This window comes from Hypanus sabinus, chromosome 12 (genome assembly GCF_030144855.1).
Source record: "Hypanus sabinus isolate sHypSab1 chromosome 12, sHypSab1.hap1, whole genome shotgun sequence".
NCBI lineage: Eukaryota > Metazoa > Chordata > Chondrichthyes > Myliobatiformes > Dasyatidae > Hypanus > Hypanus sabinus.
Window position 1 is genome coordinate 109,780,037 of NC_082717.1, and position 15,837 is coordinate 109,795,873.

The 15,837-nt window shown below is 40.8% G+C and overlaps 1 protein-coding gene across 2 annotated transcripts in view; it reads left to right on the forward strand.

Moving 5' to 3' along the window:
* Positions 1 to 15,837, forward strand: part of LOC132403284 (kinesin-like protein KIF13B) — a 249,855-nt gene that overhangs the window by 179,587 nt on the left and 54,431 nt on the right. For both annotated transcript variants that reach the window (XM_059986723.1, XM_059986722.1), the window contains exons 21-24: positions 5,150 to 5,290; positions 7,063 to 7,236; positions 8,370 to 8,527; positions 9,482 to 9,614. In XM_059986723.1, the coding sequence (XP_059842706.1) occupies positions 5,150 to 5,290; positions 7,063 to 7,236; positions 8,370 to 8,527; positions 9,482 to 9,614 (606 nt within the window). The remainder of the gene's footprint in view (positions 1 to 5,149; positions 5,291 to 7,062; positions 7,237 to 8,369; positions 8,528 to 9,481; positions 9,615 to 15,837) is intronic.

The following is a 15,837-nucleotide window of genomic DNA, read 5'->3' on the forward strand; positions in this document are numbered from 1 at the left end:
TGAGAAGCTGGTGCATCAAATCGTTAAGGATGCAGAGTCCGAAATGACAACAAATACCGTACTCAAGGTGTTGTATCTGAATGTGCGTAGTATAAGAAATAAGGTGGATGATCTTGTGGCCATCACTGAATTGTGACTGAAGGATGATTGTAGTTGGGAGCTAAATGTCCAAGGTTACTCATTTTATCGGAGGGATAGGAAGATAAGCAGAGGGGTGGTGTGGTACTGCTGGTAAAGAATGGCATCAAATCTGTAGAAATATGTGACATAGGATAGGAAAATGCTAAATCCTTGTGGGTTGAGTTAAGAAACTGCAAGGGTAAAAGGAACCTGATGGCTGGGAGGTGGACCACAGGTTGCAACAGGAAGTACATGTTCGGGGCACAGCATTACGGGCTGAAGGGACTGTGTTGTGCTGTAGGTTTTTATTTTAATATGAAATAGAAAAGGAGAGCCAAAAGGGCAGTGTTATGGTAGTCAAAGGAGATTTTTGCATGAAGGTCGATAGGGAAAATAAGGCTGGTAATGGATCTCAAGAGAGTGAATTTGTTGAATGCCTATGAGATGGCTTTTTTGAACAATTTGTCGTTGAGCCTACTAGGGGATCAGTTATACTGGATTGGGTGTTATGTAATGAACCGGAGGTAATTAGGGAGCTTAAGATAAAAGAACCCTTAGGAACCAGTGATCAATAAGGACTGGTGTGTGTGCTTCCAACCTCCCCTTCCTGAAGTCCACAATCAATTCAAAGTGTTCAAGTTCAAAGTGAAATTTATTATCAGAGTACATACATGTCACCACATACAACCTTGAGATTCTCTTTCTGCGGACATACTTAGCAAATCTAATAGCTGCATTGGGATCAATGAACAGCAAACTGTGAAAATACCCATAGAAATAAATAGCGATAATGAGTGTAATTATCACTTTTTGTTCAAGAGCTGATGGTTTAAGAGTAGTAACTGTTCTTGGGCCTGGAGGTGTGAATCCTGAGGCTCCTGTACCTGTACTTTCTACCTGATGGCAGCAGTGAGAAAAGAGCAAGTCCTGGGTGGTGACAGTTGGTGGTTGGGAGGGTTTTACCCCTGATGTACTGGGCCGAGTCCACTACCTTTTGTAGGATTTTCCACTCAAAGGCATTGGTGATCCCATACCGGGCTATAATTCCTTGATCTTACAGATGTTAAACACGGCTCCATTCAACCAGCCAATCTTCCTCAGTCCTGTACACCACCTCGTCACCATCTGATATTCTACCAATAGTGGTGATAGAGTATACATTACACCTTGACCATTTAAAAATTACAATGAGACATTCCCAAAAAATAGATTTCAAGTTTTGAGATCCCTCTTCTCCAATTTGTATGTTAAGTAATTAGTTTTTTCATCCCAGGTAATAGTTTATGACCCAAGTTCATTTCCCATGTACCTGGCTGAGATGATGGATCAGCAGTGGTAATAATATATATCCAAGTTAGTGATATTTATGTATTTACACCCCTTTGAATGATGTAAAATGCACTGTTTACTGCATCATTTTAGAAACCGAGCGGAGTATAATGTCCAGCTATGCTTTGCTGTGCTTGTTGTTGCTTGTATTATGTCGACTATGGGTTGTTCTGCTGAACAGTCGTGGGCATGCTACGTTGGTGCCAGAATGTTTGGTGACACAGCAGGGTTGCCCCCACCACATCCTTGGGTTGTGTTGGTTAACACAAACAATATATTTCACTGGATGTTTCGATGTATATATGATAAATAACTGGCTTGAGGTCTAGTTTTTCACCCTCTGCATGCCAATTTGGCTGGACAGAGGAACACTTTTAGTAATACTGTAAACTAAGACAACTGCGCTGCTCCGAAGAGTGCTAAATGACCTCGGCCATTAGGCTCTGTAATGAGTCAACCTGTAGCCAGGGATGTGATGACCCCCTGCTGGTAAGACTGTTTGTGATAACTTATTTTTAATTCTTTCTACTTCTATTATTTATATCTGTGTACTTGTAAAGTGACACTGTAATTTCCTTTGGGATTAATAAAGTATCTCAAATATCAAGTCCATTAGAACAGCAGTGATTTGAATTGCAGTGATTGTTATATACCAGCTCCTACTTCCCCATCTGCCTATCATCCTTATCTCCTCTTTAGTCCACCAATCATCCACTGACCCTTGTCTCACCCGCCCCCTCTCTATTCTCTGTCCTGACTATCTTCCCTCGAGTCCTCAACATTAATATTTCCTCCCCCCACCCCCCCCCCCCCCCCCACCAACCCCAGATGCTGGTAACACACTCCCTGATTCAGGAACAGCTTCTCCCCTCTGCCATCCGATTTCTGAATGAACACAAACACTATGTCACTACTTTTTTTATTTCTATTTTTGCACTACTTATTTAATTTAACTATATAATACAGGCAGTCCCCGGGTTACGTACGAGTTCCGTTCCTGAGTCCATCTTTAAAGTCGGATTTGTACATAAGTCGGAACAAGAATATCTGGTATTATTTAGAGTCAGTTAGTCAGACATTTGTCTTAATATATAGTATATATTTTACATTTCTATGCATATAAAACACATAAGAAACGTATGTATTCCAATAATTAAACCGCTGCGTTGCTTAGTAATAATTGTAGCTTTCATCGGGGCAGGGCCTTTCACATGCTCCGTTATTCTCACTTTATCCGTTATCCTTTAAAATTGTTCCGATTGTTGACTGACTGTAGCCTAACGCTTTCCCAATGACCAATGGCGTTTCACCTCTTTCCAAACGCTTTATTATTTCCACTTTATTTTCAATCGCGATTGCTTCCCATCAATGGAACAGAAACACTGCAGTCCCGAGGTTCGCTGGGTCTTAAGGACCACTGTACTGAGACAGGTTAAATGAGACAAGTGGGAGCTGTGCTGGGTTTGGGTATTTGATCCTCCACAATATTCTGTATGGGAATTTAAACTGGAGGTGGCAGTGTTTTTTATTTACGAGGTCGAGTTGCGAGCTCGACATCAGCCCAGCACGGATGGTACAGGAGTCACTGGATCGACATCAACCCGGCACGGGAGCGGTCTGTCAGTAGATTGAACTCGGAAACCTCCGTTCTCGAGCCCAGCGCTGATCTCACTGCGCCACCAGCCGACCGGAATGGGGGGGGGGGGAGGGGGGCAGGGTCAGGGTGAATCTTACTAAGAAAAATTTAAGCCAAATACAAAGTTAAACAGTCAACACAGTGTCAATGGCAACGACTTAAGATGGTGGATGGCGTCACAATCTGACTTAAAATGGCGGACGGCATTCTCCTTCCTTGGTTTGTAAGTACGAGTTGTCAGTAAGTCGGACGTTCATAACTCAGGGACTACTTCTATTTATATATTTACTGTAATTCAGTTTTTTTCCTTTTAATATGTATTGCATTGTGTTGCTGCTGCAAAGACAACAAATTTCACAACCTATGCTGGTGATATTAAACCTGATTCTGATCTGCTGGGTTCTTCCAGTAGTTTGTTTTTGCTGCCAATTCTGGCATCTGCACCCTCTCGTGTCTCTGTCTATCGTCAATTTGTAGATACTGCCTGAATCTACCTTATGCCCACCAGGATTTCTATTCAAGTGTAGGGCCCACCTCTTTCTCGGTAAATTTATTGATGTTGAGGGAGGGGGGCCATTTGGCCAGCTTTGAGGCTGTACATCTGTACTTCAGAACAAGGTGTAGGCAGAAGTTTGTTGGTATCTTAAAAAGATAAGCTGGCATTTCAGACAAAGGTCATTCATCAGACTAGTGCTCAAATGGCAGCTGGTTTATTGTGTTCCATTAGGTTTTAGCCATGAATCTCATTGCCACTTTATGTCAGTGGATCTGTTGCTTTATTTAAAATTAGAGCACTGTTCCATTTTAAACCTTGTGTGCATTTAACGGAGGAATGGCTTTGATCTCTGTTTAATATAACTGATTGTGTGGAGCATTCCCTACATAATAATCTCTGAGTCTGTAATCAGAAATGTTAAAGGCTATCTCCAATCCTGTTTTTATCTAGTAATTGGTATATGTGTAAGTTAAATTTACAAAATTCCTGCTTGTGAGGTACTGGATGTCTTTAAGGAAAGGTTGTTATCAATGTGATTGGAGTATCACATTGCTGCATGAGTGTTCTGATTTCACATTATACAGATGACCATTGCTGGGTGTACTGACAGATGTGCTTTAATTGCCACTATAGAAAGTGACGCTGCCACTCATTCCCAAGGAAGATTACTGGGTTAAAACACTTTAGCTGCACTTCAAGTCAATGTTTGCTCTAATTTGAAAAGACCGGTGAGTGCAGAAATCTTGCACTGTGCAATTTTCCCCCAGTGACAAAAACATGTGCACACTGAATAATTTCTTCAGTAAAGACAGTATAAATGACCCAGTTCTACAATCTGCAGACAAATCATTGGAAGCTCCACATTAGAAACCGGAAAAGGAAATGTGATAGTGTACGATCGTGGAATATACTTAACATGCCAATGAGGTAGAGGGTGACAAGCCTTTGTGCACAGTTTAAATTCTTTTGTGCGATAGTAGCAAAAGGTGAGTGTGCACGCACACCTTAGAGGGAATTTTGCTTCAAGTCACACGTAGCAGCTTCATTTGTTCTACAGAATCTGTCAGAAATTAAGACTATCTTCATCTGTCAGATGTACAGTGAAATGCATTGTTTATATCAGTGACCAACACAGTACAAAGACGTGCTCAGGAAGACTAGCAGTGTCGTCATGCTTCAGATGCCAACATCGCATGGCCACAAAGATTTGCCACATCTTCATTGAAGCATGCAGTGAATTGCTTTATTTGCATCATTGACCAATAGTCCGAGGATGTGCTGGGGGCAACCCATAAGTGTTACCATGCTTCTGACGACTTCACAACATGCCCACAACTCAGTAACCCTAACTTAACAGTTGCAGATGCTATGAGTGAGATTGTGTTGTTAAACACAGGTGAGTACCACCTCAGTATTGATAAACTATAAGTAAATAGAGAAAGTTCATTCAAAGTTGTGCTTTTGGTTTGTGAGTGAACCCTGAATGTTAGTTGCATGTACATTTCATTGAATGTGCAGAGTTTATTTAGCAACTGGATGAGCTGTGTTATCTGCCCCTCTTTTCTAAGGTTGCAGGACGCTTGCACGTAGAGGTGTTGCGAACAAGTGGTGACTTCAATGATCGCATCGCTGGTGGAGATGATACACTGGACGATGGGAATGAGAGTGAATCGCATGAAAGAGAATCGACACGAAAATTCACCTGCAGAGTACGTGTCACTGCGTGGGTGCTTTCCATAAACACAAGAGATTCTGCAGATGCTGGAAATCCGGCACAACGTACACGATGTTGGAGGAACTCAGCAAGTCACGAGAATAAACTGTCAACGTTTCAGGTGGAGACGAGTCTTATCACCTGCCAACTTGTACACCTTCCCCTCCCTTCACCCACCTTCCCCTTCCTTTCCAGTCCTGATGAAGGGTCTTGGCCTGAAACGTTGACTGTTTATTCCTCTCTATAGATGCTGCCTGACATGCTGATTTCCTCCAGCATTTTGTTTGTGTTGCTCTGGGTATCCTGCTGAAAATCACTTTTTATGAGACGTTGCAGTCTGAAACTGACTGAGAACAGTATTGTGGGTGAAGGAGTACTGGGGACATTTATTATCTTATGACGTTACAGATACTTTTAGTAATTTAATTCCCTTCTTTGGAAAGCAGACTTTCATGTTTTGACAAAACTTCTATTGTATATATTCCTATATTATTTATTGATTAAAGCCACGAAAGTTGAGCGAGGTGTCTAAATCCAGAACAATGGTCCATCAGAAAGCAAACACTTTACTTAGAGTTGTAGTGAAGAAGGCAGAGTAATAATAGTTAAATTTGAGCATTGATTGCATAGCAGGTAAACTTTTAGTTTTTTTCAAGTGTATTTGCCATTCAGTGGCAGAGAGGAGTTGATCATTGATCTGCTTCCATTTGACAGCTTAATACCACAGCTGACATTTTATGCTAAGTGATTACACTAAGAGTTGCACTCACATCTGATAAAGTAAATGGCGGGCAGGAGTATGAGGAGCACATGTGGCTATTGATATGGTGCAAACAATTTCTTATTGCTTCAGCTCCCTCCCCCCCACCCTCTTCAACAATGGCAATTAGGTAATGTTAAGTTGTCCGAAAGAGTTTCTCCTCACTGCCCTCTTCTGATACCCGTCCCTCCCCTTTTGAACAAGTTCAGAAATCTCCTGATTTAGAGGCATTTTGCCTGTTTGGATGAACTGCACGCATGTTCTCTTGTCAGAACTGACTGAGTCATGGAGTCATATAATCACTCTTCCCATTCCCATTCCCATTCCCACATGTTGGTCCATAGCTGCTTTTACTGCCATGCAGGGGCCAGTCTCAGTTTGGAGGAGCATTACCTCGTATTCTGGCTGTGTAGCTTCCACCTTGATGGCATGAAGTTTAACTTCTTTCAACTTCCAATCATTTCTTCTCTTCTCTCCTCCTTCCCCCCATTTTCTCTATTTTAACATTCTCCATTCTGGCTCCCTGTTAACCTTTCTCTTTTCACCTGCCTAACACATCCTTCTGGTGACCCTCCTCCTTTTCTTTCTCCCATGGTCCACTCTTCTCTTCTATCAAATTTTTCCTTCTTCACCCCTTTACCTTTTCCACCAAACATCCCCCCCCTTCCCCACCCACATACCCTCTTCCATACCTGGCCTCACTTATCACCAGCTTCTAGCTTGTTCTCCTTTCCCTCCCCAACCACCTTATACTGGCTTATTCCCTCTCCGTTTCCAGTCCTGATGAGGGCTCTCGGCCTGAAACATTGTTCATTCCCCTCCATGGATGCTGCCTGGCCTGCTGTGTTCCTCCAGCATTTTGTGTGTGTTGCTTTGGATCTGTGTTCCTCCGGCAGCTCATTTCACACTCACACCAACCTCTGAGTAGTTGCTGTATCTTTAAATATTACATGTCTGAAAGTGAAGATCCAAGTATATATGATTGCATAAGTATTTTTCTTCACCAGATAAAAATCCTCCAAGCTACGGGCTTGCCTCGACACCTGTCAAACTTTGTTTTCTGCCAATACACCTTCTGGGATGAAACAGAACCAACCATTGTTGCTCCAGAAGTAGATCCTTCCTCTTTAACTCCAGCTGGAAAAGACCCAGAGTGCATGGTTGTCTTTGACCACTGTAAGGTGAGACCTTAAATCTTGGAACGTCATTTAAGATTCAAGATTATTTATTGACTTTCTTCAAATCCAGAGTGTAAAAGAGAACAGCATGATTGTTACTCCGAATCCAATGCAGCTTAAAAAAACACAATAAGCATAAAGAACTCAACTGAAAAAATATCAAGCACAATGTGTAACTATAAAACACAATGTGTAAGTAATTGCACATAGACCTTTGACGCCTTTACTATTGAAGAATTTATAAACCTCCACTTTAAATATATCCAATGACTTGGCCTCTGTGAAAATGAATTGCACAGATTCACCACCCTCTGGGTAAAGAGCTTCCTCCACACCTCTGTCCTAAATGGACATTCCTCTGTTCTGAGGCTGTGCCCTCTGGTCTTCAGCTCATCCATTATAGGAAACATTCTCTACACAACTACTTTATATAGGCCTTTCAATATTCAATAGGTTTCAATGAAATGGCCCCTCAATCATCTAAACTTCAGCGACTACATGCCCAGAGCAATCAAACGCTCCTCATACATTAACCCCTTCATTCCCAAAATAAATTTTGTGAACTTCCTGTGGACTCTCTCCAATGCCCAGTGTGTCCTTTTAGATAAGGGATCCAAAACTGCTTACAATACTCTGGGTGCAATCAGACCAGTACCTTATAAAGCATAAGCATTACATTCTTGCTCTTACAAGTTCTGTGATACATTTGATGTCTCGTGTGAGATCTTATTTCCTTGAGGGGCATGTATCAGCAGAAAGGATTGGTATCAAAACATTGACAAACAACCTAGAATGCAGGCAGTGAACATCTGGAGGAAATGAGTTGGCCCTCTCTGTGCAACTGTATATTAAACATCAAGCAGCCCAGAAATAGAAACTCTTCTCTTTCAGTTACACTTAAATAGTGCTGTATGCAATTTGTGTTTCTAATCAGTTTCCAGCAGTTACAGTTTTGTTATCACTATTGAAGCCAGACTCTAATCAGTTTAAATTCCTCCACTGCTAAGCTCATGAACAAACTTTTGTACCAGACGGTTGAAAGTTTATCCCTGTGAGAAGGATTCTGCCCACTCTGTTGGATGTTGTTACATTGCTTTAAAATCCACCGATAATTATATCTGGTTGCATTTTATCAGGAATTCTCGTTCAGTCTTTCTGAGGACCTGCTGGAATATCTCTCTGAAGGAGCTTTGGCATTCCAAGTCTACGGACATAAACCGTGTGACCCTCGTAAAACCCCTTCCATATGGGACTTGGGAATTATACAAGCCAAAACACGATCACTGCGGGATAGGTGATTATTTAGGATTTAACTTTCAATTTTCATTAGATTATCATTTATTTGAAATTTTCATTAAAATTAGAAAACTACAAACAGGTGATACTGCAAACCAACAAGAACTACCATCTAACCTACCATTGACAACTCTTTGTGCTCTTTTGTTTATTGCTTTGATGTTCCCTCACCCTCTTTTCAGAGAATTCTTTTATTGTTCAACAATTGGTCACTGAAGGCCTTTCCTAAAATTTATATTTTCTTTCACCAGAGAAATCTATACACATATAGCAGAGATTTGTATTACTGTGATACAGCATCAAAATATGCCTCAAGTCCTTCATCTAGACAAGAGTGTGTATATTTCCTGAAATAAATTTGCAAAGCAATGTATTATTGGTTTGTTCAGTTGGGATTGCTCAGTCTTTTTTGTTTACCCTATTTAATTAGCCTTTACTACAACGTTCTGTTTCACATTATTAGCATGATACATCCTCCTCAGGCTGACCAGAAATTTGTGTTTAAACATGTACATTAATCCCATGAGAAACTATCTGTTAGACTTTTTCCAAAGACCAGCGGTTTCAAGGAACGTACCATATGACTTTGAGCCATGAGTGAACAAGGTTAAGTGCATGTTGATAGGGTTATAAAATATCGAGTAAAGGTAGACCATGTATTTATTCAAAATGCATTGATGTAAATGTACTAACTCAATTCTGCAGCAGCGTAAGCTTGTTCACATTGAACTTCACCGACTAATATTTGATTTTTTTTTTGTTCAATCACACAAAAGTGTGTTAATTCTAATGTAATAATTGGAAGAAAATGTTTAAATGACTCTAGCTTCATAAGTTATATGAATAACATTATTCATTACCTACCTGAGAGGGTAGTTTCGTTCATCAATGTTTTGTGTATAATACGGTACTAAGTGCAGGTTTTTGTAAATAAAGTAATAATCATTACCAGGTGGAGTGAGGTGATGCGGAAGATCGAGCTGTGGATCCAGATCTTGGAACTGAATGAGAATGGAGACTATGTTCCTGTGGAGGTAATCCCCTCCAAGGATGTTTCCACGGGTGGCATTTTCCAGCTACGCCAGGTAATGAGAAGAGTCATTCTGACGTTGCCTATTGAGCATCTCTTGGAAGTTTCGGAAGTGTTTCGATCTTAAATGTTGAGGTGAAATGGTAACACACAAAATACTGGAGGAACTCAGCAAGTCAGGCAGCATCTTTGGAGACGAATAAACGATTGGTGTTTCAGGCTGAAACCCTCATGCAGATTCTCCTGTGCTTATGGTGGTGATGCAGGGGTTTCTAGTCTGGCAGAAGTACACATTGGCTGAGTTGGATACTTTGCCCATCTCAATGTGTTCTGCTTAGAAAACACTGGTAAGGTGGTGTTTTCACCATCACTAAGGACCCCCACCCAGAACATGTCCTCTTGTCATTACTGCCATCAGAGAAGTACAGGAGCCTGAAAACACATAGTCACAGCTTCTTCCACTCTGCCATCAGATTTCTGAACAGAGAATGAACTCATAAATACTTTTTTTGCACCTACTGAATATATTGTATATAATGTATACACAGTAGATTCCAGTTAATTGGGCCATTGGTTAATAGGCACAGCTGCTTATTTGGGTCAACTCAGAATCAGGCTTATTATCACCGGCATGTGACGTGAAATTTATTAACTTAGCAGCAGCAGTTTAATGCAATGCATAATCTACCAGAGAGAAAAAATAATAAATAAAATAAAACATAATAATAAATAAATAAATAAATCGATTAGGTGTATTGAAAAGATTATTTTAAAAATGTGTAAAAACAGAAATACTGTATATTTTTTTTAAAAAAGTGAGGTAGTATCCAAAGCTTCAAAGTCCATTCAGGAATTGGATGGCAGAGGGGAAGAAGCTGTTCCTGAATCGCTGAGTGTGTGCCTTCAGGCTTCTGTATCCCCTACCTGATGGTAACAGTGAGAAAAGGGCATGCCCTGGGTGCTGGGGGTCCTTAATAATGGATGCTGCCTTTCTGAGACACCACTCCCTGAAGATGTTTTAGGTACTTTGTAGGCTAGTACCCAAGATGGAGCTGACCAGATTTACAACCTTAAAGAACAAAAACTAATCGAGAAAATAGCCAGGATTCCCTTCATTTATTTGAGACATTATACCACTTAATTAGGACAGGAAACTGTTGCTGAACTGTTTCTAACTAATGTTATTTGCGTGTACTTGTGTGGCTGTTAGACACTACATTGTGCTTAGAGCAGTCAGTTTTTTTAGTAATGTCAGCTACATGTGTGTGTTCAAAAAGTAGTGATTATTTTGCCTCAGGTAATTGTTGAGAAATGTACAATAAGACAATTCAAAACTGTTTTGCTCAGTGCATTTTCAAGCATTCAGGCTTGGAGATGCCAGAAACAGCTCAGAGTTAAAATGAAACTATTTCACTACTTCAAGTTAATAGCTATGAAGAATTTGAAGGTATTGACAATCATGTTGAATGTTACAATGAAAATGAATGTTTGGAGGATGCAGTCATCAATAGCATTGTCTGAAGACCGTCCATTATCTACACTAAGTGTCTGAGCTGGTTTTCTTCATTTACAGAAAATCAAAAGAACACAGCAACACACACTGAATGATTTCCTCCATCGATAACTATTAGGAACTAATGCACAGTTTTATAGTTCTACAGTAGCATTGATAGTGTCCTAATTTGTTCTATATTTCACTTAAATACATAATTTGTTACTCAGTTAATTGCTACTTTGTCTTTTTTATACCTTTTTAACTATTTCCATGAAACCTGGCCTGCTGAGTTCATCCAGCATTTTGTGTACAATGATGTTTTAGTTTGATTGACTGCAAATGAACAAAAAAATCAGCATAGACACCTAATACAGATAATGGACTGCCTTCATACAATGCTAACGATGATTACATCCCCCAAATCTTCATTTTCATTGTAACATTCCAGGTAATTGTCTATACCTTCAAATTCTTCATAGTTCCTAACTTGTTGAAGTGGTGAAACTATTTTATTTTCACTCCCGGCTGTTTCTGGCATCTCTAAGATTGAATGTTTGAGACCTCAGAGAGCAAAGCAGTTCTGAATTGTCTGACTGCTTATTACTTGCCAACAATCAGTGACAAGAATCACTGCTTTCTGAAAACAAACACACACAAGTGATGCTATTTGAAAACTATTCACTCTTAAGCACTGTGTCGTGTCGAACTGCTACATGACATGCACATGACTGACTCTAATTGGAAGCTGTTCGGCTACAGTCTCCTGTCCCAGTTCATCTGCATGGTGTCCCGAAGAAGTGAAGGGAATCCAGCTATTTTCACAATCTATTGTTGTTCTCCAAATGTTGTCCCAAATAAGTGGCTGTCTCAATTAACCAGAATCCACTCGGTATATATTTATATATTTCTTATTATAATTGATGGTCTATTTTATGTGTTGCACTGTACTGCTGCTGCAAACCAACAAATGTTACAGCATATGTCAGTGATAATAAACCTGATTTCGACCCAAGTTCAGTTGAACTCTTGGGACTGGAGTTACGGGCTGATGAGGTAAAACTGTAAGCCTCAACACATAAAACGCTGGAGGAACTTAATGGGTCAGGCAGCATCCTATGGAGGAAAATTGTCAGTGTTTTGGGTTGTGATCCTCTGTCTCAACTGGAAAAAAAGAAGGCAGATAGCTTTTATAAAAAGGTGCAGGAAAGAACATAAGACATAGCAGCATTATTCAGCCATTTGGCCCATCGAGTCTGCTCCACCTTTCAATCTTGGCTGATCCTGTGGCCAATCAAGAACCTATCAATGTTTGCCGTAAATACACCCAATGATCCAGCCCCCACAGCGGCCTGTGGTAACAATTTTCACAGCTCTCTGAGGAAAGAAATTTCTCTGCATCTCTGTTTTGAAAGGGTGCCCAACTATCCTGAGGCAGTGCCCTCTTGTCCTACAGTCCCCCACCATGGGAAGCACCCTTACCACATCTGCTCTGTCCAGACTTTTCAAATTTCAAAAGGTTTCAATGAGATTCCCCCCCTCATCCTTCTGAATTCTACTGAGTACAGACACAGAGGCATCAAACGCTCCTTGTATAATCACCCTTTCATTCCCAGAATCATCCTTGTGAATTGCCTCTGGACCCTCTCCAATGCCAGCATATCTCTTCTAAGATGAAGGGCCAAAAACAGTACACAATACTCAGGGTGAGGCCTCACCAGTGCCTTATAAGGCCTCAACATCGCATCCCGGCTCTTGTATTCAAGACTTATTGAAATGAATATTAACTTTGCATTTGCTTTCCTCACCACTGACTCTACCTGCAAGGCAACCTTTAGGGTGTTCTGCACAAGTCCCTTTGCTTTGCAGATTTATGAATTTTATGAATTTTGATTTATGAATGATTTATGAATTTTCTCTGTTTAGAAAATAGCCTGCACATTTATTTCTACTACCAAAGTGCATGACCTTACAACTTACAACATTGTATTTCATTTGCTACTTTCTTAACCATTCTCCTAATCTGTGTAAGTCCTTTTGCAGCCTTTCTGTTTCCTCAACCTGCCTGTCCACCAATCTTTGTATCATCTGCAAATTTGGTAACAAAGCAATCTGGTCCATCACGTAAATCATTGATATACAACATAAAAGGAAATGCTCCCAACACTGACTCCTGCAAAACACCACTAGTCACTGGCAGCCAATAAAGGATCCCTTTATTCCTGCTCGCTGCCTCTTACCAATCAGCCAATGGTCTAACCATGTTAATAACATTTCTGTAATACCACAGGCTCTTAATCATGTGTGGCACCTGAATTCTACTGAGTACAGACACAGAGGCATCAAACGCTCCTTGTATGAAAATCCAAATATACAACATCCAGTGCATCCCCTTTATCTATCCTACTTGTAATCTCAAAAATTTCCAGCGGGTTGTCAGACAAGATTTTCCCTTAAGGAAACCATGTTGACTTTGTCCTATCTTTGTTCTTGACATTTGCAATGTTTCAGTCTTCCAGAACCATTCCAGAATCTGGTGATTCTTGAAAAATCATTATTAATGCCTCCACAATCTCTTCAGCCACCTCTTACAGAACACTAGGGTGTACACCATCCCTGGGGATTTCCAATTGACTTATCTACCTTCAGACCTTTCAGTTTCCTAAGAACCTTCTCTCTAGTAATGGTAACTTCACAGACTTCATAACCCTTGACACTGGAACTCCGGCCATACTGTGTTAGTGTCTTCCACAGTAAAGACTAATGCAAAATACTTATTCAGTTCTTCTGCCATTTCCTTGTTCCCCATTACTAGCTCTCCAGCATCGTTATCCAGCGGTCCGATATCCACTCTTGCTTCTCTTTTACACTTTATGTATCTGAAGAAACCTTTTTGTATCTTCTTTAATATTATTGGCTAGCTTACTTTCATATTCCATCTTTACCTTACTGACATTTTTAGTTGCCTTCTGTTGCTATTTAAAAGCTTCCCAATCTCCTATCTTTGCACTAAGTTTTGCTCTATTATATGCCCTCTCTTCAGCTTTTATGTTGGTTTTGACTTCCTTTGTTGGCCATAGTTGTGTCATCTTGCCTTTAGAATACTCCTTCCTCTTTGGTATGTAAGTATCCTGTGCCTTCTGAATTGCTTCTAGAAATTCCAGCCATTGCTTCTCTGCTGTTATCCCTGCCAGTGATCTTTTCCAGTCAATTCTGGCCAACTCCTATCTGAGGTCTCTGTGTTTTCTTTCACTCCACTGCAATACTGATACATCTGAATTTAGCATCTCAAACTTCAGGGTGAATCGATCATATTATGATCACTTGCCCCTAGAAATTCTTTTACTTTAAGCTCTAATCAATTCTGGTTCATTGAACAATAGCTGATCTCCTAGTGAGCTCAACCACGAGCTGCTCTTAAATGTTGGCATTCTAGAAATTCCCCTTCTTAGAATCCCACACCAACCTGATTTTCCCAGCCTATCTGCATATTGAAATTCCCCATGATTATTGTAACATTGTGCTTTTGGCATGCATTTTCTATCTCCTGTTGTAATTTGTAGATTACATCCTTACTATGTTTGGGGCCTGTATATAACTCCTATCAGGGTCTTTTTATCCTTCCAGTTCCTTAGCTCTATCCACAACAAGTCAACACTTTTCGACCCTATGTCACCTTTTTCTAATGATTTAATTTCTTTTTTTTTACCAACAAAGCCACACCACTCTCTCTGCCTTCCTGCCTGTCCTTTCAGTACAATGTGGATCCATAGACATTCAGCTCCCAGCTAAAATCCTCTTTCAGCCATGATTCAGTGATGCCTACAACATCATACATGCCCATCTGTAACTGTGCTGGAAGTTCATCAACCTTGTTCCATGTACTCCGCGCATTCAAATATAACTCCTTTAGTCCTCTATTCACTTTTGATTTTGTTCACCTTTTACGCTGCAACTCATCCTCTTGACTGCAATTTTGCCCTATCATCAGCCTCTCCTTGCCAGCAGTCTCACAGCACATTGCTTCTGTTTGTAAAAACCAGCCAACTCATTTTCTGCACTATCACTCTGGTTCCCATCCCCCTGCCAAATTAGTTTAAACTCACCCAAACAACACTAGCCAACCTGCCTGCAAGGATATTGGACCCCCTTGGGTTCAGGTGTAGTCTATCCTTTTTGTACAGCTCATACTTTTCCTTAGAAGAGATCCCAATGTTCCATAAATCTGAACAGCTTCACCCTGCACCAGTTCCTCAGCTGGTGCACCTGCTAAATCATCCAGTTCTTGTCCTCACTGGCAGGTGGCACAGTTTATAATCCGGAGATTACTATGCTGTAGGTCTTGTTTCTCAACTTTCTTCCTAGCTCCCTAAAATCTCTCTTCAGGACCTCCTCACCTTGTGTACCTATGTCATTGGTGCCAATATGTACCAAGACTTCTGCTGCTCACTCTCGCCCTTGAGAATGCCATGTACGTGATCCGAGACATTCCTATTCCTGATACCAGGGAGGCATCATACCATCCAGGTGCCTCTATCGCGCTCACAGGACCTCGTCTCTATCCCTCTGATTAAGGAATCTCCCCTCAACACAGCAGTCCGCTTCACTTTTCTGGGCCACAGCACTAAACTCTGTGCCAGAGACCTGGTCACTGTGGCTTCCCACCCTCCCCCTTTTAGGTCATCCCCCTCAATGGTATCTGAAGTTACATACTTATTATCGAGGGGAATGGCCACAGGTGTACTCTGCACAGGCTGTGCATTTCCCTTCCTTCTGACAGTCACCC